Genomic DNA, 26,586 nt, shown 5'->3' with positions numbered 1-26,586 from the left:
CTGATTAAAGTAAGCTTGTTAACCCATTTTGAGTTGCTTTCCTTTAACAAAGCAGAACTAAGAACCTGTGTTGGTAGACACCCTTGGGACGCTGGGGTGCTTGCTGCTACACATGGGCATAGTAAATGTAGCTAGGAAATGGTTTAGTTTAATGAAAGAATGTAAGTCTAGGAGTTGAGAAACAAGGGTTTCTTTCAGTCCCTATATCTGCCAATAACCAGATTTATGACCTTATGTTACTTCACCCTTATGGATTCCAGTTTTCCTACCTGTCATATCATGAGGCAATTGCAAAATTGTAAAGATGTAGTTCATTGTTAAATATCCATTTTGGAAACCTATTTATTCCCTATTAATACCTTCACTGAGGATATCTTCTTCATGTAGAGATAATGCATAAAGATTTTATATAGGTGGGATAGGAGGCATACAGATTAATAGTTATTGGTGTTTCATCTGTTGTGTAACAATTAAAGTCATTGTGATTACATTATTTTCCAAATAAACACACAAAGTGCAAGTTATTAATGATCAGTGGTTAAGTCCGATGACAGGTCTTAACAAGCAAGTGTTGGCAGAAAAGTATGTTGCTCCTTGTCAGGAAGTCCTGCATGCATCAGCAGGAATATGTGTGTGTAATGACTTGTTTACAATATGATACTGTATGAGTACATGATGCAATATTGTGTCATGTGGGAAAAAAATGCACAAATTTACAATAAATTATTAAATTTAAGATGTATCATTTTTAAATGTTATATTTTTTCAAATGACTGTTGAAGGGTTAAAGAAAATTGATTTCCAGGGGGCAGTGAGTAATTTTTTTAAGGGGGTGACAGGCCAAATAGTTTGGGAACCTTAATTAACTTGCCTAAGTTCACATAGGTCATAAGTACCAGTGCTATAGACTGAAACCTAGATGTTCTCATGCCAAACACAGCTTTGTTGCCATTATACTACAGTAGTAAGTAGGGAAATTGGAAGATGAGAGTCAAAATTGTAGAAAGCCTTGAGTACTGAGCTAAGGAATTTATACCAACTGACAAACATATTAAGCACTTACACTACTAAGCTCTTAAGGAGACAAAATCAAAAATGAAACTACCTGCTCCTGAAAGACCTTATGTTGTACAGAGTCAGCAGGCACATAAAAGAATATATAAATAAATACAAGGGAATTTGGATGAGAGAGGAAGGCACTAGCAACTAGGAGATCAACTCCTATAAAAGATGGCATTTGAGTTAAGTTTTGAGGGAAATAGGGTTCTCATCAATCCTTTGGTCAGTTAAAAGCCAATGTAGGAGGAAGTGGGAGAAAATAAGGTATACAAAACATACGTGGAATAGATTGGAGGTCAGGAGATCAGTTAGGAAATTATGGCAAGAATCTAAAAGAAAGGCATTGACTGAGGTTCTGGCCGGTTAGAATAGAAAGGGAGAAATTTAAGAGTGTACAGGAAGGAAAAACAGAACTTCTCATCAGAATGTTATACCTGAAAGGCATTCTAAAGCTTCCAGCTGGGTGTGGAAGAATATGGGGATCATCCACTGTCATGGAACAGTCCCAAGAAGAATATGGAAAAATCCATTTTTAATTCCATCCTTCTCTCTCCCCCCAACCCCCAAAGACAAAACAGACAGGAGGTCCAACAGACATGGACTTGGATGGAATAAATAAAGGGACAGCACTTACAGTTATAAGGATTTTTTAAAATTTTATTTTTCTCTTATTTTCATTTCATTTTTTCACATCGACTGGAGGGGAGGGGCATTCCCAGGAGGGTGGGAAGATGGACGGCCCCTCCTGGGGTGGCAGGAAGGAACTGCATCCAGCAGGATGGGGTGACAGAAAGAAATGTGGCTCATAACACATGGCACCAGAAGGAAAGGGGTGGTCTGAGCACAGACACAAAGAGTTCAACGGTCATCACCTGGTCAGTGTTACAAAATGAGGGGAGTGGCCACAGGGTTAGGGGGCTGGACGCAATATGGGAGGAGGGGGAATTTGGATTTTACTTTTTATTTTTCATACTTTTCCCCTTTTTTCCTGGTTTTTTTTTTAATTTAATTTTTTTACATTTTACAAACAGCTAAAAACTACAATACATCACAACTACAGTGGGGGGCACCAGAGAAAAACCAGTCACACGGGGTAAGGAGCAGCTAAAGTTTAAATGGCAGGGGCCATTTCATGGGAAAGAGATTATATGGAGGAGCTGAGGCTCCTGGGCTGGGGCTGGAACCTTCCCAAAGCTCCCAGCCTGGCTAGAGGGGCTCACAGAAAGGGACCCTGTCTTCCCACTCCGGGATCCTTGTGCTTTTAGATATGTCTGCTGGTCTCTTTGGCCTCCCCATGACTCCTAGAATAGGGCCCCTTTGGAGAGAGTGGGTGCCTGTGCTATTCTCTCTGTGCTATAGTGAGCAGGGGAGCCTGTGCTTCTCTAGGGGGAGAGGAAGGGGACACTGTGCTTAGATCACGTTTAACCTAGAGTTGTCCCCCCAGTCTAGGTGTTTCCTTTGCCCACCCAGCCCAGAGATTACACTTCCTAGGCTTGACATAGGAAGGACAAGTAGGGAACTCTATTGGTGAGGCCACAGTTATATAGTATCTGTTAAAATTACCCTTGGCTTAAATTTCAAAGACAATGCAGCAATATCTCCCTCCCCACTACATACACAATACATACACACACACACATACATACATACATACCTGCTGAGCTGCCTCAGAACTCAATACAAATAAATAAAAATAAAAAATCAAACTTTATAAAACTCTGGATTCAAACTTGTAATCTGAATTGGGGGAAAGAAAGGGGAAGCCCAGGGGGCTAAGGATTATTGCTACCCCTACCAGCATTCACAGGGAGGTATCGGAGGGCACGCAGTGACCCTCCATTTCACTAGTTCTCTCTGCCCAGAATCCTGTACCTCATCTTCAGACCCCTGTTCTTCGGTCTCTCTGCTCCCCCCATCCCTGAAGAAGATCTGTACAGAAGACCCAAGGGGAAGAGATACCTCCTCCCCACTCTGCCCCGGCTCCCTTCTCCTGGATCTTAGCTCCCAGAGAGAACTGAGGTTTGTACAGGTGAAATGAAGGCCTTGTCTGTAGGCCCTGAAGTAGGGGTATGAACCTTAACCATAACGTCAGAGAAGAAAGGAAAGGAGAATATGTGGACATTAAGGATAGTTAGAGGTAGGGAGTGGAGCTTCTCCAGAACCTTAGGGGGAAAGAGCTTTCTCCTCTGTAGCCCCTGCCCCATGAGGACCACTCACGCGAGCACACACACGTGCACACACACACATACAACACACACACGGCTAAGACATCAAACACAGAGAAGGGTAGAGAGGGAGTAATGGGGGATTCTTGGGGACAGATGGAGGAGGTGGGTGTTGATGAAGGAGTCGTTGGTCTCACAGTGCACTGCCCCCATGTCCTCCAACTCTCCCTCACTGCAGCACCTGCCCCCGGGTCTCTGGAAGTTTTAGGGCAAGGGAACTGCCAAGGGCGAGGGCAGCCGAGGCAAAGAGGATGGGGGCGGCCTTCGTGACCCCCACAAAAGAGGTGAAGATGCTGATCCCAAGCACAGCTGCCAGCTTACACAGGGCATTCAGGAAGCCGAAGGCAGTGGTCCTGTGGAGGCAGGGAGAGAAGGGTCAAAAGGAAATATCATGGGGAGCATGGGGGCAGGGCAAGATGTAAGGAGAGGCACGTTGAAATGTGTGGAGGAAAGGTGAGTCAATGATATCAATGATGGAGCAGCAGAAAGAACTTAAGGACATAACATGGGGAGAGAGAGAAGGGCAGGAAACATTCAAGGGGGGATATAGGGTTTACAGGAAGATGGAGGTTATAAATGGGAGTCAGAAGTAACGAGTGAAAGAAAGAAGACACCATAACAAAGCTAGCCATGGGAATCCTTAGAGTAGTGAACATAGAAGCAACAGGCTCCTAAAGAGAAAATGGAGTGTGGGGGAACCTATGTCAGTCCATCTTGCCATTGGGAAGAACAGTGATTTTTCTCCATTGGGTTCCCCACCCCCAACTCCTTGGTCCCCCCACTCCCTCTATTATTCTCAGCTCCCAGACTTAGGTACCTCTTATCTGAAGGGTAGAGCTCAACGGTCAGCACATCCAGCGCGTTCCAAGACGCGATGCTGACCCCGCCAAAGAGGCAGAGTAGAGCAATCATGGCAGATTCACTGTTCCCAAAGGACAGGAAGAAGCAGGAGACACATGACATCACACTGGACCCAGCTGGATTGGGGAAGAAAGGAGAGGTGGACATCAAGGTTGGGAAAGAGTCATAGATCCCATGGCCCAGCCACCCTTGTCTGTCTCTGTACAGCTCAAAATCCACCAACCAACCATTTGGCCCGACCAAGGCATGATCCATAATGTCATAAACAAGAGTATTTTCCTCCTCGTCTTCCTGATTACTTTTACCTCCTGCTAGACACTTCTATCCTGGACCCCCACCACTTCTTTAAAGTTCTTTCACAGGGCACAGATTGTCTAGTATGATGCCCACATATAACAGGTTCTCGCCAAATATTTGTTGACTAGGAAGTGGTATCAAGCAGAGTCAGAACTAGCAGTTTTGGCACTCAGGGTCAATTATGCACCCAAGCATAAAATGAGCCAGGTGAAAGAGCAGGAATCTGTGCTCTCAAATAAAAACTTTATGACTCATTCCACTTGGGGGATGAGGGTTTAGGAACCCTAGGCCACCTCAAGGATGCTGCTAGGGAGGTCAGACAGCAAACAAGCCTATTTGGAGGGGTCAGGGCAAGGGGAAGGAGCAAAAAAGGCACACTGTTTGGTTAATTTCCTATTTTAGCTAATTATTCCTGCTACCTAGGTGCTAAACTCAGTTGTTTCTACACAGCCAAGAGATGAATGTGCCAACAGTGACACTGAATCTCAATGCCCTGGGCAAAGCCCCATTGTCCTGCCCTAATTACTCAGCTATCAAGGTTATTCCCACCTCTTCCATTTGCTCCCCAATTACCCAACATTCGAAGCCGGCCAATCTTGTCCATGAGCAAGGCTGACACGATGTTCCCAGGGAGCACAGCTAGGGTCCCCAGAAAGCTGACGAAGTAAACCATGTAGGCGCCTTCACCTGTCCCAGCCACGTCCAGGGGACACCCTTCCTTGCTATGCAAAAATGTGCTATTGATCAGCCGGCTGCCTACAAACTTGTACTCAAACAGGTCTGGAGGACAGAAAAAACAACACAGGGTTGGGGAGAAAGTGTGTGTGTGTGTGTGTGTGTGTGTGTGTGTGTGTGTGTGTGTGTGTGTGTGTGTGTGTGTGTGTGTGTGTAAAGAAAAGTGAGCAGGGTGCAGATTGTGGAGCAGTGGTCTGGAATGGCAGAAGAGACTGTCCCCTTCTCTCAACATCTCCCACCTTGCTTTTGCCCCAAGCAAAATGCTGGTACCTGTATTGTAGAATATCGTGTTGATAAATGTACAATTTCGAAAGAATGTGTTACTGGACGTGACATCCTCGAAGTAACACTCCTCAAACAGCGAGTCCTCAAAAGACACCGACTTCAGTCTCAGGCCAATAAACCTGGAAGGGCCAGGAAGGGGGGAGGAGAAGCACACAAGTCAGAGCCTCTCAGCCTTAGTTTCCTCACCTTTAATATGATAATAATAGAACCACCTACATGACAAGATTGTTTGAGGTTCAAAAGCGATCGCTCAGAAATTGCTTTACAAACCTTAAAGTACTATATTATAAATACTAGCTATTATTATTATTAAAGGAAGGGAGGGGAGAAAGATGAGAGATTTTTCTCTGTAGCCCTCCCTCCTATTCGGCCACACACACACACTCCTGCCCACCCCAACTTGTGCCCTTCAGTGATTGTGGAAGAGGAGAAACTAGAGAAGCCTGAGAGAGGAGTCTTCTCTAGAATTCCCAGAGACTGAGCTCTGCGCCATGCTTGGAGACTCTTTGGCTGGCAGCAGAGAGGGATTTGAGGAGAGCCCCTGGCAGAGGGGCCAGGGACAAGCCCTCACGTACTTGTCATTGAAGTACTGGCCCCCACGGTGAATCTGGTTCTCCAGGGTGAAGTTGAAGGTCACATGTTCCACCCGCTCCCCTGCGAAGAGCCTGGTTCGGGCAGCATAGTCAACTGCCTGAAGGTGACGGATCATGTCGGGGAACCAGACTGTTAAGCCATAATAGCTAAGGAACAGAGTTTGGGGACAAAGTGAAATGAGGGATCAGTCATAACCCCAGAGTCATAGTGACTGAAGAGAGGCTTCAACCCCTGGAAGGGGCAGAAAGAACATAGAAGAATGGTCAAGGAGTGCCAGAGCAACACCCCCCCCTACTCTCCCATCTCTATCCCTTTGCACTGGCTTGCCCCCCCCCACCCTTCCCCCCAAAAGACCTGAATGTGCTCTGCTCCCTCCTCACCTCTTCCTCTTCCAATCCCTGGCTTTCTGCAGGACTCAGATGAAATACCACCTTCTGCCAGAGGGCTTTCCAGATCTACCTCTGAGCTAATGCCTTCCCCTCTGAGATTACCTTCCATCTACTCTGTACTTATCTTAGAATTATTGGTTTAGGGCTAGAAGGAAACTTCGAGACCAAGCCTCCTCACTTTACAGGTGAGGAAACAGGTGAGGCACAGAGTTCAATGCCTTACCCAGGATCACAAGTCTAGTAAGTATCTGAGGCAAGATTTGAACCTGGGTCTTCCAGACACCAATACAGCAGTCTATCCACTATTACACCAAATAGCTGTCTAATTATTTACTTGTTGTCTTCCCCACTAAAATGTGAGCTCCTAAGCACGGTATCTGGCACAAAATCAACATTTATTAATGCTTGTTTCCTTCCTTCTTTCCTTCCTTTCTCCTTGAGGGCAGGGACTGAGTTTACCTTTCCTTGTATTTCAGTGCTTAGCACAGTTCCTGGCACATAGCAGGCATTTTCAAATGTTTGTCGACTGACTTCCAGCTTTTCCTCTGCTCTCCCCTCCCCCCTACCACTCCAACATATACCTATTCAACACCAGCACCCCCTCACCTAAAGGACATGGTGAACCACACGCCCATCATCATCAAGGTAATTCGGCGATATTCGGGGCTGAAACAGGAAAGGAAGTTCCCCCATACCTGGAGGGGGGCAGGTGGTCAAGGGGAGGTCAAGCCCCACTGTCCCCCCATACCTTTCCTCCCCTGCAAAATTCCCCTATTACCTGGCCCCCTAGGCTCATTGCCCGGACCCCCCAGCGCTGGTACCAGGTCCCCGTGTCCGACTGAATCTCAATCAACTCATCTTCCTGACGGATGGTCTTAATGTGGGTCACCTGAAGGAAAGAAACAGGTCCAGCCATCACACAAGGGATCATGGAGTCACATGGCATCACCCAGCCCCATGGGTTCCATTCCAGTAACAAACTGGGAGGTTGTGGGGCATGGAGGCAAATTAGATATGATGCACAGAGAGACAGGGGAACGGGGCAGAGAGACAGAGACAGATAGACATAGAGAAACATAGACAAAGAGAGATAGAAACAGAGACAAAGACAAAGAGACAGAGAGACAGGGGGCAGGACAGAGAGAGACCGAGACAGAGAAACAGAGAAAGAGACAGAGAGAAATCTGACTCAGTGTGAGAGGATGGAGAGGACTGTGGGGAGCTTTGGGGTGGGGAATAGCCAGGTGACAACCTATGTGAAGGAGGAATTGAGGGAAGAGTGTCCCTGGAAGGGGCGGGTTATTCATTCCAAACACTTTCAGTATCTGATTCAGTAGAGATCCCAAAGGAAAAGAAATCACATCCAGGATGGGGAGGAGGTGACTTACTGAGAACACTCTCTCGGGATGCCCTTTCGCCCTCATATTGGTGTCATGGACTTGCTTCAGGACCATCCAGGCTTCATCGTGTTTCCCATTCTGCAGCCACAGACACAGAAGTGGGTTTCAACCTCCCAGCTTCCTCAGATCACAGCTGCTTCTCTCCAGGTTAGTTCTACTCCCAGCCCTCACTCCCACCCAGACCCAGACCAGGCTAGGTCCTGTATGAGAGTTACAGATATTTATCTCCCACCTAAAGGGCATGGGTTCAACTAACAGGTTCTGCCAAATACTATCTATGTGACCCTGGGCAAATCGTTTTAATTCTCTGATCCTCAGTTTCTCTTGTAAAATGAGAAGACTAAAGAACATTTAAGGTCCCTTCCAGCTCTAAATCCATGGTCTATGACATCTCAGAGACACACAACCAGCCTAACCCCACTACCACCCCTACCCTCAATACACGCACAGATCACACTTTCCAAATTTCCCAGGAATGCTATAGATCCAGAGATCCAGAGGTGAAAAGGAGCTGAGATATTTTCTTGTCCAGCCCCATCATTTAACAGAAGAAGCATCTGGAACCTATGAAATAACCTGATTAAGGTCTCACACACACACACACAGAGTTACTGAGGTCCAGGACTAGAACTCAGGCTTCCTGACTCTCATTCCAGGGCTCCTTCCACTGCTGTGCTCTTGCCCAGCTCAATGGAATCCATATGGGTATTGGGATGGAGAGCAACAGAGGGACAAGCCAAGGAGAGATTCTTAGCTGGAGACCTCATGGCAAGGAAGGGAAAACATTGGCAACAAGGAAAATTACAAAAACTATTTAGTTGGATCAAGGGGGTAAGGAGGGCATGGGATGATGGATGTAAAGCTGAAAGATCTTTTAATCCAACCTCCTGATTGTGATCACAACAGGATGTTGGAGGGTAATGGCCCCTGGCATGCAGGAAATTTCCTCTCTCTGGGGAGACCTTTGGGACTCTCTCTGTGGCTATGAACCAGCCCTCTCCTCAAGAAGGTACGGGAAGAGAGGAAGAAAGGAGGCCAGCACAAGCAGATCAGGGGCTTGGTGTGGGGCTGGCATTAGTACAACCATTGAGGAATGAAGGTTGAGCTTCTAAGAGAAGGAACAGTCAAAAACCTGGTGAGGCAGAGGCCACACAGAAGAGACTCTAGAACTGGGGATGCCTCCCTTTCCTGTCTTTTGCTTCTGTTAACTTATTAGCTCTCTTGGGAAGAAAGGAAACAAGTATTTATTAAGAGCCTACTATGTGCCAGATACTGTGCAAATATATTTATTTGATCCTCACCAACAACCCTGAGAGGTGATACCATTACCCCATTTTACAATTGGAGAAACTGAGGCAGACAGCTGTTAAGTGACTTGTCTGGGGTCATACAGCTGATAAATGTCTAAAGTAAGAGTTGAACCCAGGTCTTCCTGATGCCAAGCCCACAACTATGTCTGCTGTAACCCTTTAAGTGTCTCTCTCAAGTGAAGAGGCTGTTATCAATCTTAATTTCTTAAGGGTTTGTACTGCTTTGGGTTCACTACTGTTGGTTAAAGAAATTGATCTCTTTAAGATAAAGAGGTTGGCCACTGCATATCCACTGTACATGTTCCATTAGAGAAAGTGAGTGGCAAGGTATACAGAACAGAGATTTTACAACTGCTGTGACTTTGCCCATGTGGAGACTTGGAGAGGAAAAAAAAGAGAATTATAGATTCATCTTTGCAAATAAGTCCTGAACAATAAGAAATAAAAACAAAAACAAAGGACAAGTGTAGCAACAAGTTGGGAGCTGGTATTGCTAAAGCAGCTGTCTCAAAGAAATAACTTCTTTCCATTGTCTTCTCCCTTAGGTGTAAAAGGAAAACATTCCCCGTTGAGGAGCAGAGCTAAGGGATTTGACTAGAGAGAAAGTGAGCCTGAAGGAAGGCAGTGAGGAGAAAGAAATTCATTACTACCAACAAGAGGATCGGGGCAAGAAAGAGGGAGCACTGTAACTAGCCCTCTCCCCATCACCGCAATAGGACCTACCCCACACAACTGCTAGATATAGGTAAGAAATGGAATACCAGGAAATCAAATAATGTGCCCAAACATACCCAGGTAATTAAGTGTCAGGGCTGGGATTTAAATTTAGGTCCTGCCTCAAGAGTTCTTGATGTCCAGACCAAATGACACTTGGTAAGAGGAATAATAGGGCAAGAGAGGCAGAACCATACCAGGAAACCCCTGAATTCAGGGTTCTTGAATACAAATCCCCTGAAGAAACTGACCTATCCATCACATCAGTGTGAGTGCATGGAACAACATGTAGAATGTATTAAGCCATCTATGACATTGACGGGTCCTATACCACACCCAAAATGCCACAAAGAGTAAAGGCAGGAGGCAAAATCCCACCCCATAGAGTAAAAGCAGTTGATGAAAGGAAGAGAGTAAAACAGAGACCCAGTATCAAACAGGACCAGCTAGAAGTCATAAAATCCTCCAAGGGAAGTAAGAAATCAACCAATGAGTCAGCTGATAAATGGTAAAAAACCAAGCAGCTAGAAATCCCAGAGCAAAAGGTTTCCCCTCCCAATTTCCATCACTCTTTACCTCCAGGAAAAATCGGGGGCTCTCCGGCTGTGTGGTCAGGGCCCCAATGGCAAATACAGAAGGAAAGGCACACACGAGAACAAAAACCCGCCAGCTATGGAACTGGTAAGCAGAACCCATTTGGAAGCTCCATCCTGGGGAAAAAAAAGAAAGATGACAGGATAGTACTAGAAATCAGAAAGTAGCTCCACCCTGAAAGAATGCCCATTTAGAGGGGGAGATTCTGGGGTTTTCACTCTGGTTGGGAATGGAGGCTCCCACCGTACCAGACTAAAAGCAGTTTCTGCCTCAGGGAGAGGAATCTAAAGGGGTGTCTCCTGGAGGGGCACGGTCCCTTCAGAGGGCTCTCACCATAATGAGGAATGATGGCCCAGGCCATGGCAGCTGCGTACACACCACCAATCATCCAGAACATACAGAGCCAACTCAAATGCTCCCCTCGCTTCTCTTGGGCCAAGAACTCAGAGAAATAGGAGAAGACGATAGGAATAGACCCCCCAATCCTGTAGGGAATTCCAAGGAAGAAGAGATAAGAAATCAGATTCCCACCCCACCACCCACCACCACCACTCCCCAGATCCGGACTCCTCCCACCAGATCAGAGCACACTTCCATTCATTCCCCTGCCCCCAAAACTATTCCCTAATTCCTCTCTTCCTCCAAAGATGGGAAAAGTAAGCTAAGGAGGGAGGCAAGCTTCTAAAATGAGGGGTTCTATAGGAAAGGAGAGGGAGCAGATGGAAAGTCTTAAAGATTAGGAGGAGGGTTGAGGAGATTAGGAGAGTTAAAGAAATGGGAAAAATCCTGGGAGGAGAAATTTAAGGGAAGAGAAATCCAAGGGGAAGGTATACAAAAGATCTTAGACACAGAGTAGTGCAGATACAGGCAGTGATGTTAGAGAAATGAGGGGAGTTTACATAGAGACACTGGAAATTCCAAGAGGATGGAAAGGTCCAGGGTTTGAATAATTTCCATAATGTCTAGAGAATTAGGAATCTGGGGGATATGAGAAAGCTTCTGGGTGCTATAGAAACCTAGAGCGGCTTCCACCAGAAGATCATCATGAAGGCATTTCTGAGGCAATTGAGGACATTAAAATGGGAAGGTACATCTGGGAATGGAAACAGAAGTTGTAGGTGAATTTGGGGGATACTTAGGGGTGGGGAGGGGAAGGGAAGGAAGGAATCTTTGGAGCAGGTACTCACCCGACCCCAGAGAGCAGGCGGCAGAGGAGGAATGTGCCATAGCCCTGGACAAAAGATGAAAAAAAGGCGAAGACACTGTTGACGGAGAGTGAGATGAGCAGACATTGTCGCCGGCCCAGTCTGTCAGCCAGACCTCCCCAGAGAAAGGCTCCAACCATCATACCCAAGTAGACAATGAGTCCTGGAAAGAGAAATACAGAAGGAAAAGGATGGGAAGGTCAGTCATGCCTCCTCCAGTCAAATGAATACAAAATGAAGTGAAATTACAGCAGCATGGATCAAGGTTAAACCTGAGAAAAACCATCTGACTGCTTAAGTAGATCCAGGGTTAGGAAATAAGACTAGGGTGTTTGGGCCCCATTTGAGAGAAAAATGGACAGGACAAAATGGCAAGAACCCAGAGAAGAACTTCTGAATCAAAACATAATGGGGCCTTGGACTAACAGATATGGGAATTAAGAGTGAGTAAGATCTGCTCTAATCTAAGGCCCTTCTCTCCAGGACCCTCTCAAAGCCAAATTAGCCCTCCCATTGGCTTCAGCTAGAGATCTCTTCTGTGTTCTTTGATGAAGGAGATAATTCATCTCCAATTAATAAATCTCTTAGTCAGACAATCCCCATCTCCCCCATTAGATCTAACCTTTATTCCTTCCAACACCAATCTCAACCTCTCTCCTTTCATAACCTCCTTCCTTTCACAGTCTGTGGAGCTCTCTCCTTCAGCTCTTCTGGGAAGGGACCAGAAGAGATCTCCCCATCCCGACCTTTTGTCCTGGGACTGTTGGCAATTTGGGCACTACCAGGGGCCACTCAAGTATCAGTGGATTATAGCTTTCTCAGATTTAGGCAAATTTCAGGAGTCCTCAGTCACATACCCCCATCTGGAACTAAGAGCTGGAGGCAAGGTCAAAACTTCCCTCTCTCCCATCCAAGTTAAAAGAACTGGGATTCTGACCTCTTGGATTCCATTCCCTTCCTATCAAAGGAAAGGAATAAGCCCTCTCTCAACAGGGCACAAAAGAAGCCTAAATGAACAGAGAGGCCTCCCATTGTGATAAAGGGACTGCCCATGAAAATAAATCCTTTCCCTTGACCCTTCACCACCTCCTAAGGGGAGTGAGTAGTCATGAGAGGAGGAAAACATAATCAAGTTCATTATAATTCTATAATCCCAAAACCACAAGTTGAGTAGGCCACAGATTCTCTTCCCCCTACTCTGTAAGTCATGGTCTATCTCCTTAGGGAAGGACCACAAGATTCCCAGACCTTAGTTGGGAACTGGAAAAAGGAAGGAAGACCTGGACAAAGTCCCTATCATCCTTAGGAGATACTTTGAGGGGTCACTCAGTGCCTAGCAGAGTTTCTGTGGCCAGAGTAGAAATGGAATAGGAGACAACCTAGGAGATAAGGGATGAGAAGGGGAAAAAGAATAGGAAAGACTTTGGTTTCTCACCCAGCATGCCTTTGTTGGAGTCAGACAGGCACATGTCCTTTTCAGCACTGGGCAGCACAAACCCCACCACGAAGACTTCGACCCCATCAGCCATAAGTGCCAGACCCAAGACAAAATAGAGGGTCCACTGGAACCGGCCATGGCCACACTCCCGCAGGATGGTTTCATATTGCTGGGCTAGCTCTTCCCTCTCCTTCCGCCGCTGAGCTTCCCCTCCAATTCCAGGGCCTTCTCCATCACCCAGGCCTCCCCTCACCCCAGCCAGGGGAGCCCCATCTGCCAAATGCTCTCCCTTTCCACTTGAGTCTCCCCTGGGGATTCCCTGATATTCCCCCTCGTAGATCTCCTCATCCTCATCATGGCCCTCAGTGGCATCACTGGATACACCCCCTTCTTCTTCATCTTCCCTAACTCCGTCCCCACGGTAATAACCATCAGCTGGGGCAGGAAAGTCATCATCATCATCCTCCTCCTCAAATCGGGCATAAGATCTCCTTGAATATTCATCCTGAACTCTGTCAAGGCCCTTGACCACCTTCTTGGTTGCATGCTTCTTGACCTCCTTTGCAATGTCTTTAGCTCCACGGATGAAGGCGGTCCGGTCACGGAAGCCTTCATCCATGGCAGTGACTGGGGTGTTTGGACACCCCTCAGGGGTCCTCCCTCTGCCTTCTCTTCCTCCCTGTCCTGTCCCTCAAGAAACCTCTAGATTTTAGAAGACCCCCTGGTAAATCCACTTTACCCCAAGTAAAGTACATTCAAAGAGCTTTGGACATTGAATGAAAGAGAAGGTAGGACCAGAAAGGGGCATGTATTAGAGGGGAAAGGAGGGAGAGGGTAGAAAATATAAATCTACAACCTGTTCAACATAGTCAAAAAGTAGGGAGTTGGGGAGAGGTAAGGGAAAGGAAAGGAGAATCAGGTTGGCTGGAGTAGAGTTGGAATGTTCAGGCTAGCAAAGAGAGAGCAGTCATGTCTCTGCAGGAAACATTGGTTGTCCTGGAAGACAGAGGAAAAGAAAAAGGAAAAAAGCATGAGAACCAGAAGAAGCCAGTCAATATACAATGTAGTCCCTTTCCCATCCAAACCCCACTATGCCCAACCCATGTTTTAAAATGAGGAAATGGCCTCAGTGTAGGATGATTGAACCAGAGATGAAAGAAGACTCAGGAGGTCATCTTTTCCCTCCCACGAGCACCCTCTCACCTTAGCCCTGGAGAACAGGCTCAAGCTCCACACAGATCTGTCTAGAACCCTATTCTATCAGCTTATCCTACCCCTTTCCCATTAAACTTAGAAACCTTTCTTGCCCTACTAAGAAACAGACACAGAGAGATGAAAAATATCAAAGATACATTAGCATTGTTGTCTAATTTCCTTCCAGCTTGATGCCTTGTTTTTATTTTATTTTTTTTATTTTTGATCCAATAGTTAGAGGGTATGTTTAGCCCCACTATCTGGTCACCTTGGTCCTCATCCCAATGCATAATAGGAGGTAGGATGTAAGAGTACAGTGAGACAGGTTTTAAAGATGGATGCCTTGCTTTTTTAAATTTTTGGTCCAACAGTTAGAGGGTATGTTTAGCCCCACTGTCTGGTCACCTTGGTTCTCATCCCAATGTATGATAGGAGATAAAATGTAAGAGTACATCGAGGCCGATCTGGAAGATGGCGTTCCCAAGTCCTGCCCATCATCACACCTCTAAGGTCCAAGATCCACATAAGGACAATGCTTCCATTTTTTAGACTGTAATATATGCCTCATGCCTCTCCACCTGTGTCATAGATGGAATCCCATCAAGATCAGGAAGTCTGGGCTCATAGACATGAGTCCAGACTCCTTCATTTCACAGATGACAGGATTGAGACCCAGTGAATTTAAATGACTCGCCTAATTCATGCCCTAAAGTTCAATCCTCTGGTCCCTGATTCCAAATCCAGATCTCTTTCCACTACACCAAAGTGTCTCCCCTCCTATGGTAGAACTCACAGAGATTGACATGAACAGTCCAGCCAAGAGCAAAGTCTCACATTCTACAAGAAACAGAAACAAATGATGGCCATCTCTGGGCACAATCCAAGGGGAAGGAAATATTGGTTAGGGAAAGGGAAGGGATGAAGGAAAAAGGAAGTAGGTCATGGGCTAAGGGACATACTAGGGTGCTGTCACTAAGTGTCTTCTTAAGTGCTCCAAGATCCCCCTAGATGTGCCCAATGCAAACATGCATGCCCCACTGTCCTGACCAGATCATACAAGGAAAGCAAAAAAAAGAATAATGACCAAGATTTGAGTAGGAGACAGAAAATAGCACTTTCCTCCAGGGACAAACAACTGGACCCCCTCCCCCTTTCTCTGGTGGGGGTGTACAGGAGCGTCTTCATTTCAAACTTACTTACCTCCTGACTCCTCCTTCACTTGAGAAGTCTCAGGTGTTCTTCCCAGTCCAGACCCTGGAAATCCTTCCCCACCATCCCACCCCCTGAGGACTTCCCCTCCTAATCCCCACTTAATCCTTTCTGTCCCTCCTCCCTGTGGTTTGGGGAAAAGGACTTCAGGGACACTGCATTGCGACAAAGATTGGTGCAGAATAAGGGGGGAATGTGGGCTCCCCAAAAAAATAGTACAAGGAAAAGATCATGGAAGGTGCATATATATGCTCCTATGGGGTATATATAAAGTCCTATCAGAGAATGTCCCTTATAAACAGCTGTAGGTTAGGTTGGTGAGATTAAGGACATCCCCAGATAGGAGACTGGGAAGTAGTAATATAAAGGGCAAGAATCAGAGCCTAGATCTCTCAGGCTAAAACCATCACCAGCTTGACCAAGACTAATGATCCCCATAGTGGAAAAGGACCAGTTTTAGAGTCCAGGACCTTGGTTTGAATTTTGTCTCTACTATTTACTTACCTATGTGACCTTGTCCCACCTCTCTGGGCCTCAGTTCATCATTAAAGAAAGAGTTGGACTAGATGGTTTCTGAGGTGCCTTTCAGTTCTAAATCTATATTCCCATGATCTTTTCCAGTAGCAGTGAACAATCACATACACACACACACTCACACAATATCCTCATCCCTCAGCAAGAACTGAAGAATCACATCCGAGTTATCCCCTCCCCAATGCAAAATGGGTCTCCCAAGAGTCCTGCAGGAGGAAGCAGGATTGGCCTGAGGTCATAGCCTGTGGTAGTCGCTGGATTTGCCCCAGGGATATGGAGACTGAAGATGGTCTCCAGAGCAATGGAGTAGCTCAACGTCTCCTTCCCCAGGTAACAGGGAGTCAGATGGGTCAGATGAGGGAGAAAGGGAGTCAGAGATTCCAAGAGCTGGCTAAGGCTAGAGGAAATAATGCTATTTTTAGCTTCAGTCTCAGTGAAGTGTGTAGGGAAAGACAGGGGGCTAGAGAGAAAGGAGAGCCTAGGAGGGTATGATATGGAGACAGTCCGGTTATAAACACTGTTACACCATAAAAGATGAATTCACTCCTCTTATGGATTCTGTACAGCAAGGGTATGGAGGGAATCAGGTGTTTTCAGTGTCCTTAAGTCATCTGTGGTTGAGAGATTTGGGGTGTAGAAGGACCCCAATACCTCAAAACACTCAGATATGAAACACAATTCATCTCTTTCCCTCCATCTCCCCTCACAAGTGACAAGGTCATTGGTAAACTCAATACATCCAAATCCCCACCCTCCTGAGGATAAGATGTTACAGGAGGTGTCCTAGAGCCTCCTACCCCTTTTCCAAAAGGATAAGCCCCCACCTGAAGGATAGGCAAAATTGTGCTAATACCTTCCCCCTCCTTTCATCTCCCCCCCCCATTTCACTCCAAGCGTACGCGTGAGGAAAGGGCCATTGCTGTGAAGAGAAAATGGAGGTGACAGCTGAGGCTGCAAGGGAAGGAATAAGGAGAGGCAGGAGCTCAGAGACAGACAAACAGGACACAGGGACAGAGGCCTTCACCAAGGGAATTTTTCACATATCCCCTCCTCCCATTTTGCCTGGGCTGGAGGGCAACAAGGCACCAAGAATTCACCAATTGATTTTTCTGAGCCTCTTTCCCCATCTCCCACCTCCTGCTTCCCCTAAGTCTTCATTCTAGACTGATGTCCATTTTCACCCCCCAACATTTCCCGCCTTTATCAATTGCCCATATCTCCAGATATCAATCCCTCTCACTATCTTGCTTCAGGCTATTTATCACCCTCCCCACATGCAAATTCCCAAAAATCTGCCCTTCCAACCCTCCCAAATTTCCTAAAAGGTACAATGATCTCCCTGTTTTCCCCCTTCAGCATCTAGCTCCTTCCCACTCCCAACCTATTTACCTCAAGCCTCAAACGGGGGAAAAAGGAGGCATAATCTACCCCCACCCACCCCCCTTGCCAAGGTCATTTATCTTCCATCCTGATGTAGGAGACACTAGGAAAGGAAAGATGAGGTGAAGGGTACATTTAAGGCTTGGGGATTTGGGTAGTGATATAATTCAGACAGTTCCCCCAACACCACCACCCCCTCCCCCGCCCTTCTCGAAGTATGGGGGGGGGGGAGTCTTGAGGAGAGGGAGAGAGGAAGGGACAGGGAGAAAGAAAAGAAAAGAGAGAGAAGGAGGGAGAAAAGGAAAGAGAGGGAGAGAGAGAGAGAGAGAGAGAGAGAGAGAGCATTCTAGTGGAAATAAATATCAACCCCCCATAATACCTCCTGATGAAAGATGAGGACCCCCCCTCAAAAAAAGGCACTGGAGCATAAAATGGTTCCAATCTGAGTTAAGAAGATGCTTCAAATGCAAGGAGTGTCTGGGGCTAAGGAGAGAGGTGAAGGGAACTGGGAATGAAGGGATGAAGAGTCGGGGGTCTCACCTGGGAAGGGTCCCCGCGGCAAGGAAGCAGGGAGGAGACGGCGACAGCGGCAGCGGCTGCTCTGGGTATCAGGGGAAGCGGCAATGCAGACCTGCCCCCCCCCCCCCCCCCCCCCCCCCCGCCCCCCCCCCCCCCCCCAACTCGCGCAGCCGAACATCGGGAGAGACCATTGAGGGGGGCGGGGGAGGTTGGGGAGACTAGATGGAAAGGAAAGTACCGACTCAAGCCAGAGGTAGGGAGAGATGAAGAGACGGCTGGGGAGGGGGAGGCGTTTCTCAGAGGGAAGGCGGAAGACCATCCCTGCTCCCCCATAAAGAAGGAAAGAGAGAAACTGGGGATTGTCTGGGAGTCAGATAATTACCTAGAGAGAAATACCTACACGATACATATTAGGTCCGAACCAGGAGGGGCAGGGGTCTGGGTACCACTTCCCAGAGAGCATCACAACTAACCCCCTTATGTCCAACCCTGCAAAATTTCAGGATAAACCCTCAAGTCTCGTAACCCTCTCCATAAACACGCCATCCTCCCTAATTTCTCCCCTTCAATTAGCCATATGGCAATACCCTCTTGCGGTACCATCGCCACATGCTAATTAGTGAAAACAGGGTAAATAGAGTCTGATTGGGGTGGTAGGTTTCCTAGAGCTTTGGACTCCAGTGTCCCTCACATCTGAAGTATGCTAGGTGTATCCATACCCTTCCCAGATATCAACATTTCTGGTTATTTATTGCAAGGACACCTTCCCCCAGCACCCTTCCTTTGTCCATATACCCCACTACCAGTTGCAGAAACAAATACACAAGAGGAAAAGGCATTAAAAGATTGTCTCCGGACATTCTCCCTCTTCTTTTTGGTCACAGTGGGTAAAGGAATAAAAATCAAGAACTCCCACATTTTGCCTTCCCTCCTTCTCCTCCTCTTCCCCAATCTGCAACTGGTCCCCCCCCCCCCCCCCCCCCCCCCCCCCCCCCCATCCACCCCCCCCCCCACAACTCCCCCCCCCCCCCCCCCCCCCCCCTCCCCCCACCTCCCCCCCCCCCCCCCCAATCCTCCGTCTCCATCCTGGGCCAAAAGACCTTCATCGTCAGATTTCTCCTCCTGCCCACCTCTTCCTTCTTCCCAACCCCCGCCTGATCCCTCCAAACCACACAGCTGAGTGACTAAACCCATGAGCCTTGATTCCCAGGCACCATGCTGCTCCCCCTCCAGAGGAGGTCTAAGGAATTGAAAAGCAGTTCTATTGGAAAAAGCACTGGACCAGAAATCAAAACACCTGCATTCTCTGTAGTCTCTGGTCTCTCTGTTTGACCTTGGGCAAGTCATTTGTTTCTCTGATCTTGTTTCCTCAGTCTAAAAAATAAGGCAGTTAGACTGGAAGACCCCTAATGTCCCCTTTCTGATTTAAATTTTTAAGATCTATACTTTTCAAAAAGGGGGTTTCACCCACTTCTCTCCAAGTCTTAACCTAGGTCTATATGCTAAAATAAGCAGAACAATACTAGCTAGTCAGTACCTAGACCGAGGGACCTCACCTTCCTGAAAAGGACAAGAGGACTGAGGGGTTAAGGGTTCTCAATAATAGTGAGCTAAAATAGATATTATACTAATGGATTAATCAGTAGTTATAATAGTAATTTATAATTTCATTCATTTTACTGAATCAATTGGGAAGAGATTGGAATCCAAAATAACCAGTGAATGGCTGAAAGAACATCATGTGAGAGTAGTGTGGAAATTTACTAAGAGATAAAGGGGTGAAAGAAAACAGAATTTTTACTGTACAGTCCATCAAAGACACTCAAGCCAGAACAGATGGATCCAGGCATTTTACATCTGGACCCTTTACTGATAATCAAAGATACAGGAAACCAAGACCCAAACACCATATGCAGCACATCATAAAAGAAAACGTTGATAAAACAAAGAAATAATTTGCAAACACAGTCTTGTGTAAGCCTCCTTTTATCTTTGGATAAGAAACTCAGAGAAATGGAAACTTTTAACCTCTATTTCTTTGCCCTATTCAAGAAATGAGGCCCCTGGAGAATACTCCCCAACTTACTAGAATTTAGGATGATGCATGCATACACAAATATTAATGAAACTTTGTTATTAATAAACCTTTTGAATATCAGAATTTCAAGACAGTTAGTGATTGGCCTTAATCTCTTCTACACTCCACCCCTTTAGATCTCAAATTGCTTACTTTTTATCACACCCCAAAAGATGCTTCTTGGCTTGAGTTGTGATTGTGAGAGCAAGTGTAGACAAAGACAGTTCCACTCACTCAATCTCACCCATTCCTTCCAAGCAACCCCTCTCTCAACACAGACCATCTCTCCTAATCTAGCTTTTCTCATGGAGACACAGTATAAGAGAAAAAGTACTGCAGTTAGAGGAAGAAAATCTGAGTTTCAGTCTGTCATTTCTCTTCTGTTGCTGTGACTGTGGCAAGTCATATAATAGGATTTAGAAAGGGAAGGAACCTTCCAAATCATTTAATCCAAGGAGGTTTTAAAGGAGATACCCAAGTGGGTGGGAAATGGTCTAAGATTACTTTTGAAGGTCTCCACTCACTTCATTCTGAATCTCTACTTCACAAGAACATTGTGAGATCAAATGAGATGTCTATTAAGTATTTTGTAATGACAAAGTACCATACAAGTGAATTGTCATTAATCTATCTCCTGTCTTTCTATACTTGGCTTGGGTTGCAAAAGAAGACCACAACCCAGAAATTGGAGGAAAATATGTGTATGATGGATAGCTTACTCTACAGTAGAAGCGATTCACCAGTACTAGTACCATCCACAACAATCACACAAGATTCTTCCAACAGGAAGAAGTGGAGGAGGGATAAGTTAAGTGGGAAGAAACATTGAAAGGGACAATATGTACCCAAGGTTCATTAAGTCCCTCAGGAGGGATGAACAAAGAAAATTAGTCCCCAACTTCTAGAAGCTTGTATTTTAAAGAGAAAATGCATGAAACCTAGTTAAGTAACAATGTAAGGCAGTATTCAACTAAAATTAAATTCAACATTTGAGTGCCAGATAAGTGCAAGACACTCTAAGAGACAATGTACTAAGAGCTGAGGGGGCAATATAAAGCAGGATATGATGCAGTCCTTAGGAAGTTACAATCTAGTAAAATGGAATAAAACACGAACATAAATATAATGCAAGCAGGATGGAAGTATACAAGAGATCCAGAGTGCTGAGAGATCCCAGTAGGGAACCATCAGTCTGAGGTGGGACAAGTTGATGAAATCAGTGAAAGCCACAGGGAAGGGATGGTGTTTAAGCTGCTCTTTTTAGTTGTGCAACGTGATTAAATTCACAGAATCACACATTTTGACGTGGAATGGACCTTCGAGGCCACCTAGGCCAAAACCCTCATTTCACAAATAAGAAATTAAGGCAAGACAAGTTAGCTAGCTGTTGCAGTAGCCAGTGCATTAAGTGACCAGGTAAGTGGCAAAATGAATAGAAATGGGACAAATAAAGTCAAATGCAGGGGTTATTTCATGGGTAGAATCAACTTAAAGTGGTTGAATGGGTATGAATGAGGAGTGATTTTGACTACATGATTTTTGGTCTGAGGAGCAAGGAAGAATGGTTTTACTGATGACAGAAATAGAGAAATCAGGAAAGGAAGGAAAATTGGACACATTGAGTTTGAAGTATCAATAGGACTTGCAAGTAGAATGAAAGTTCCTTGAGGACAGAGCTTAGTATAGGTGTGGGGAAACTGTGGCCCTCTAGGTCCTTGAGTGCAGCCCTTTGACTGAATCTGAACTACACAAAACAAATCCTCTTTAAAAATTTGTTCTGTAAAACTTGGTTTTACAATCAGTCAAAAGGTCTTCCAAGGACCTAGAAGGACACATGTGGCCTCGGGGCTGCAGGTTCCCCACCCTGGCCTGGTACTTAAGAAATGCTTAACTGTAAGTATCTTACAATTAGATATATAGAACCCAGCTCAGGTAAAAGATCAAGCTAGTAAAGTGTTATCAGGATAACAAAAGTAGTGGGAGTCATGAGTCACAATCAGTTTGAAAAGCAGGAAAAAGCACAGAACAGTGTAAAGTTCTCAGCCTTTCATAATATCTAATGTTTAGTAGGTAAAGAAAAAGGAATCAGTAAAGGAGACCAAAAACTGATGAGTCAGAGAGAAGAGCTGGAAACATGCAGTGGATGCCTCAGGAGTGATTACAGAAGATATAGTCAATTGTGTCAGACTGCAGATGTCATTGAGGATGAAAACTGAGGTCAATGCATTTGTCAAGGTGGGTATTGGTGACTTTTGAGCAGTTTTAGGAGAAAAGGAGGAGTCAGATGTCGTAGAGTTAAGAGATAATGAGAAAATCAAGGCAGCTAGGTGACAAAGTAGACTGAGTGCCAGGCCTGGAGTCAGGAAGGCCTGAGTTCAAATATAGCCTCAGACACTTACCGTGGGACCCTGGGCAAATCACTTAACTGTTTGCTTGTTTCTTCATCTGTAAAACCGAACTGGGGAAAGAAATGGCAAACAACTCCAGCATCTTTGCCAAGAAAACCCCAAAAGGGGTCACAAAGCCAGACACAACTGAATAAGAAAATGGGTAGGTATAAACTAGTTCTGATAGAAACTTATCTTTTATATCTTATAGGTTCAAATATTTCTATGAAGATAATTCTCATCTACTTATAGAACTCATTTGCACCTGGATGTGCCTTATTAGTATCTCAAAATTAGCATGCCCAAAACAGCACCTTCCACCATAAACCTACCTCACTTCCATTCTAAGGTGCCACCATCCTTCCAGTCCCCCACATTTACAACCTAGGAGTCAATCCTCAACTCTTCAGTCACCTTCCCTATACCCAATTGCCAAGTCAATGGACTCTACCTCTATACCTTTCACATCTGTTCCCTCTAAATCCACACTAACTCAGGCCCTCTTCACTTCCAGCCTGGGCTGCTTCAGCAGTCTATAGCTAGTTTCCCTACACCCAGCCTCTCCCCTCTGTAATCCATCTTCCACAGCTACCAAATGTATATTCCTAAGGGGCAGGTCCTGCCCAAGAAGTTTCAGTGGCTATTCTTTCTGGGATAAATTACAACCTCCTTTGTTTGGTATTTGTAAAGCCCTTCATAATGGAGATTCTTGTTATAGGCCAATTTCACATAACCCTCCTATGCTATGTTCCAGACTGACCTGTGGGCTGTTTCCTGTACATGATATCCCTTTCTCTTCTGGGGAAAGGTGTTCTCTGTATCTGGCATGCTCTCTTTTCTCATCCCTGCCTTTTGGACCTCCTAGCTGCCTTCTAGGTTCAGCTTATGCAGCCTCACACAAAACACCTTTGCCTATTGCCCCAATGGTTGTTAGTATCCACCATCCCCCCAAATTATGTCGTATATATTTTGTATTTGCTCATCACTGCACATTACTTCCCTCTGGAAATAATAATATATATCATTAAATAAATATTGTATTATATAATCATTTCTCTCCAGAAATAAAAACAATAATGTAAGCTCTTTGAGGAAAGGGGCAAAAGTTTCATTTCTGTTTTTGTATCCCCATCCCAAGCACAGTTTGAGACCCTTAAAAGTACTAGGTGAATTACAGTAAAAGAATAAATAAGATGACATTGAAGAGAATCAACAAAGTCAAGCAGTAAATTCACACTTGCTAGATTACTATCTCCTTCACCCCCGTCCCTCTACCCCACACCTCCTTCCTGGAAGAAGAGGGAAGTTACTTCAACAAGAATAACATCATACAGGATAAACAAGGGATCCAGCTTTATTCACTGCCAACATCTGGGGAAGAAGTGGAGCCCAACATAGAAAAAAGTCCAGTGGGGGGAAAAAAATCACACTGGAAAAAAAGACAAATTTGAGGAAGAAAGCGCTGCCCCAGGCCCAGGGGGCAACAGTTCCTCTGACTGGTCCAAAAGACAGGAAGAGCCTCAGAGGAGTGCAACAGATGGTAGAGAAATTTGGCTCTACTGAGGAAGAGGACCCCGAAGTGGGCCACGAGGGGGTACTGGCGGACGAGGGGAAGGCCGGGGTGGAGGAAGGGGTCCTCTTTGGTAGCCATAGGGTGGAGGTCGAGGAGGACCGCTGTATCCGTGGGGGGGCATTAACGGAGGAGGCCCTCGCATACCATGGGGAGGCATGGGGCCTGGGTGACCTAAATGAGAAAAAGAGAGAGGTTAAAGATAACAAGAAACACAGAATCTATCAGCGTGAGGTACATTTTGGGAAAAGAAAGGCCATATGGAAAGGTGAAAAGAGGATGGCAGGTGGGGAGTAAAAGACTTAAGAAAGGAGAAAGTATGAGATGGGCAGGAGTCTACTCACCCATGGGAGATCCAAAAGGGGGTCCTCGGGGTGGCATTCCCATAGGAGGGGGACCAGGATGGGGCATTCCTGGTGGTGGTCGTGGAGGAGGCTGTCCCCCTGAGCCTGGAGGTCCTGCATGGGGGTGTCCCAAGCCATGGGGACCATGGTGGGCGAGCTGCATCTGAGACATACCTAGACAAAAGAAAGAAGACATGAGAATGAAATGGAGAGTAAAAAGGGGAAGCTAAGGTTATAGAAAGGAGAAGAGAAAGAGAAAGCAGTCCAAAAGAAAAACAAAGAAGTAGAGGGATGAGAGAAAAAGAGGGAGATTCACATGGAGAATAAAGTTGGTAGGAAACAGGTCTTACCCACTCTATCTTCTTCAAAGAGAAATATAACATTGATTAGTTAAAATAGAAAAATCATCTCCTATTCTCATAAGTTCTTTCTACAGGATCACGTATCACCCCAAAAACAGAATTAGGAATTGGACAGAGGTTGAAAGGATAGGAGGGACAAGGGAGGGCCAAGTGCACAAGATATGGACAAAAATAGAAAAGAAAAAGACACAGAGAGTTAAGACATAATTCCCCCCCCAACCACCACCACCTCCCTATTTGTCCCTCTCATTTCCAGCACAGAACACCTACCAGGATGAGGCATCCCGCCTGGTGGGAATGGATGGGGATGTGAATGGCCATGTCCAGGATGTCCTGCCCCAGGGGTTCCTGCTGATGGAGGGCCATGGGCTCCAGCTCCAGGTGGCATAGGTGGGGGAGGCATTGCTGGGGGTATTCCTGGAGGAAGGGCTCCAGGAGGTGGTACTGGAGGTGGGAATGAGCCTGGTGGGGGCATACCTAAGAAGAAATGGAGAAAGAAGAGTCTGTATCAAAAAAACAGGACAAAAACTTCATCCCACCACGTCCCTATACCCACCTGCTACCTAGGAGAATGACCCCTTCCTCCCCACAAATTACACATACAATAAGGGGCAATTTAAACAAATGAAACATCTACAACCTCTCCAAGAAACCCTACCACATTTACTATCCCTAGGCCTCCCATCTCCAGGACCCTTTCTCTACTTCCTCACCAAATAATGACCATCTGTTCTCTCCTAGTCCCTCCAGCCTTAACCTAGCCCTCACTTCCACAGACCCAGCTCATGGTCTACCTGGTGGAGGAAGCCCAGATCCCAAAGAAGACACGACAGGATTCGGGGCAGAGGGTGGGGGTGGTGCATCAGCAAACAGCTGATGTGGCCGATCTGCCTGAGACAGGGGGTTCTGAGCTGCCAGAAGTCGCTCTGCGGCAGAACCGTGGCGTTCCCCCTTAGAGTCCTTCTTGAAGGCATAAGACACTGTGATAGGTCGATTACACAGATACTGCCCGTTCATGGCCTCAATCGCTGCATCAGAGGCATCGAATGAAGCAAAATTGATAAAGGCATAGCCCTTGGAGTTGCCTGTGTCAGGGTCCCGCATGATCTTGGGAGTCTGCAAAATGACCCCAAAGGCGCTGAAGGTATCATAGAGCAGCTTCTCATCAATCTCGGGATCGAGGTTCCCTATGAAGATGTTGGCCCCCACGTCCAGGTTCTTGTTGTGCGCCGAGGCTTTGTTCACTCTTATGGGCTTCCCATACAGTTTGATCATGTTCATGATCTTAATAGCATAATCAGCATCCTCCTCACTCAGGAACTCCACGAATCCATAGCCTGGAGAGGGAGAGGAGTCAGAATGGGATACGAGGTGCCCCCCTCCCACAAAAAGAGCCCAGCACTTTTTTTGCAGAGAAGAGAAATCGGGGCAAGCACCCAACAAGCCAGCGAGGGTTTCAAGGGCTGCCTTTGGCGGAGCTGGTGCGCCCAGCTACTGGGCTCTTTACAGATGGGCCCATCGAGGCACGAGCTGGGGGTGCGCCCCTCTTTACCTTGGTGCTGCCCCGTGACTCTGTCCTTGGGCATGTGAGTGTTGACCACCGGCCCAGCCTGCAGAAAGAGCTCCCACAGCAGTGGCTCACTGACCTTCTCGTCCAGGCCCCCCACGTACACAGTGGCATCTGCAGAGTGAAAGGGGCGCGGCCGTGAATCGGGGGCGCGAGGCCAGAAAGGAGGGGGCGCGGCACCGGGGGCCACGACCGGCAGACAGCGGTATCTGACCGAGGTCGGGCCACAAAGGGGCGGCCACCGGACGTCACTCTCTGGGCCCCACGCTGCCTCAGGCGGCTTCTCCACGGCCCTGGGGGTCGGGTGCGTGGGAAACTTGGGAAGCCCTCCCTTCCC

General features: G+C 46.5%; 2 protein-coding genes across 2 annotated transcripts in view; both read right to left on the bottom strand.

The window, feature by feature from the left end:
- Positions 1-1,689: 1,689 nt before the first annotated feature.
- SV2A (synaptic vesicle glycoprotein 2A) lies at positions 1,690-18,058 on the bottom strand. Its single transcript, XM_069090130.1, has 13 exons — positions 17,964-18,058; positions 13,104-14,102; positions 11,651-11,831; positions 10,797-10,948; positions 10,446-10,579; positions 7,834-7,923; positions 7,224-7,334; positions 7,052-7,140; positions 6,038-6,202; positions 5,448-5,581; positions 5,016-5,222; positions 4,102-4,261; positions 1,690-3,637 (listed from the first exon to the last, which is right to left on the bottom strand). Exons 2-13 carry the CDS (start codon positions 13,723-13,725, stop codon positions 3,454-3,456), a joined length of 2,229 nt encoding a protein of 742 aa, XP_068946231.1. The 5' UTR covers positions 13,726-14,102; positions 17,964-18,058; the 3' UTR covers positions 1,690-3,453.
- A 5,677-nt stretch (positions 18,059-23,735) lies between these two features.
- SF3B4 (splicing factor 3b subunit 4) overlaps positions 23,736-26,586 on the bottom strand; it is a 3,226-nt gene continuing 375 nt past the window's right edge. Inside the window, exons 2-6 of the mRNA XM_069090129.1 lie at positions 26,235-26,363; positions 25,477-26,019; positions 24,953-25,159; positions 24,321-24,494; positions 23,736-24,150 (exon numbers count right to left, since the gene is read on the bottom strand). Coding sequence (XP_068946230.1) covers positions 23,963-24,150; positions 24,321-24,494; positions 24,953-25,159; positions 25,477-26,019; positions 26,235-26,363 — 1,241 coding nt within the window. The 3' untranslated portion in view covers positions 23,736-23,962. The remainder of the gene's footprint in view (positions 24,151-24,320; positions 24,495-24,952; positions 25,160-25,476; positions 26,020-26,234; positions 26,364-26,586) is intronic.

The sequence above is a fragment of the Petaurus breviceps genome, unplaced genomic scaffold (genome assembly GCF_028583685.1).
Source record: "Petaurus breviceps papuanus isolate PSGF00001 unplaced genomic scaffold, PetGlider_PUasm1.0 186, whole genome shotgun sequence".
In the NCBI taxonomy this organism is placed as follows: domain Eukaryota; kingdom Metazoa; phylum Chordata; class Mammalia; order Diprotodontia; family Petauridae; genus Petaurus; species Petaurus breviceps.
Note: the sequence above shows the minus strand (reverse complement) of the source record. Positions and strands in the feature narration are given on the sequence as shown.

Coding starts and splice junctions, on each gene's coding strand:
- SV2A (XM_069090130.1), bottom strand. CDS start 13,725: ATGGATGAAGGCTTCCGTGACCGGACCGCCTTCATCCGTGGAGCTAAA. Junction 6,203..7,051: donor TGGTTCACCATGTCCTTTAG/GTGAGGGGGTGC, acceptor TCTGTTCCTTAG/CTATTATGGCTTAACAGTCT. Junction 4,262..5,015: donor TGGCCGGCTTCGAATGTTGG/GTAATTGGGGAG, acceptor TCCCCAATCCAG/CTGGGTCCAGTGTGATGTCA.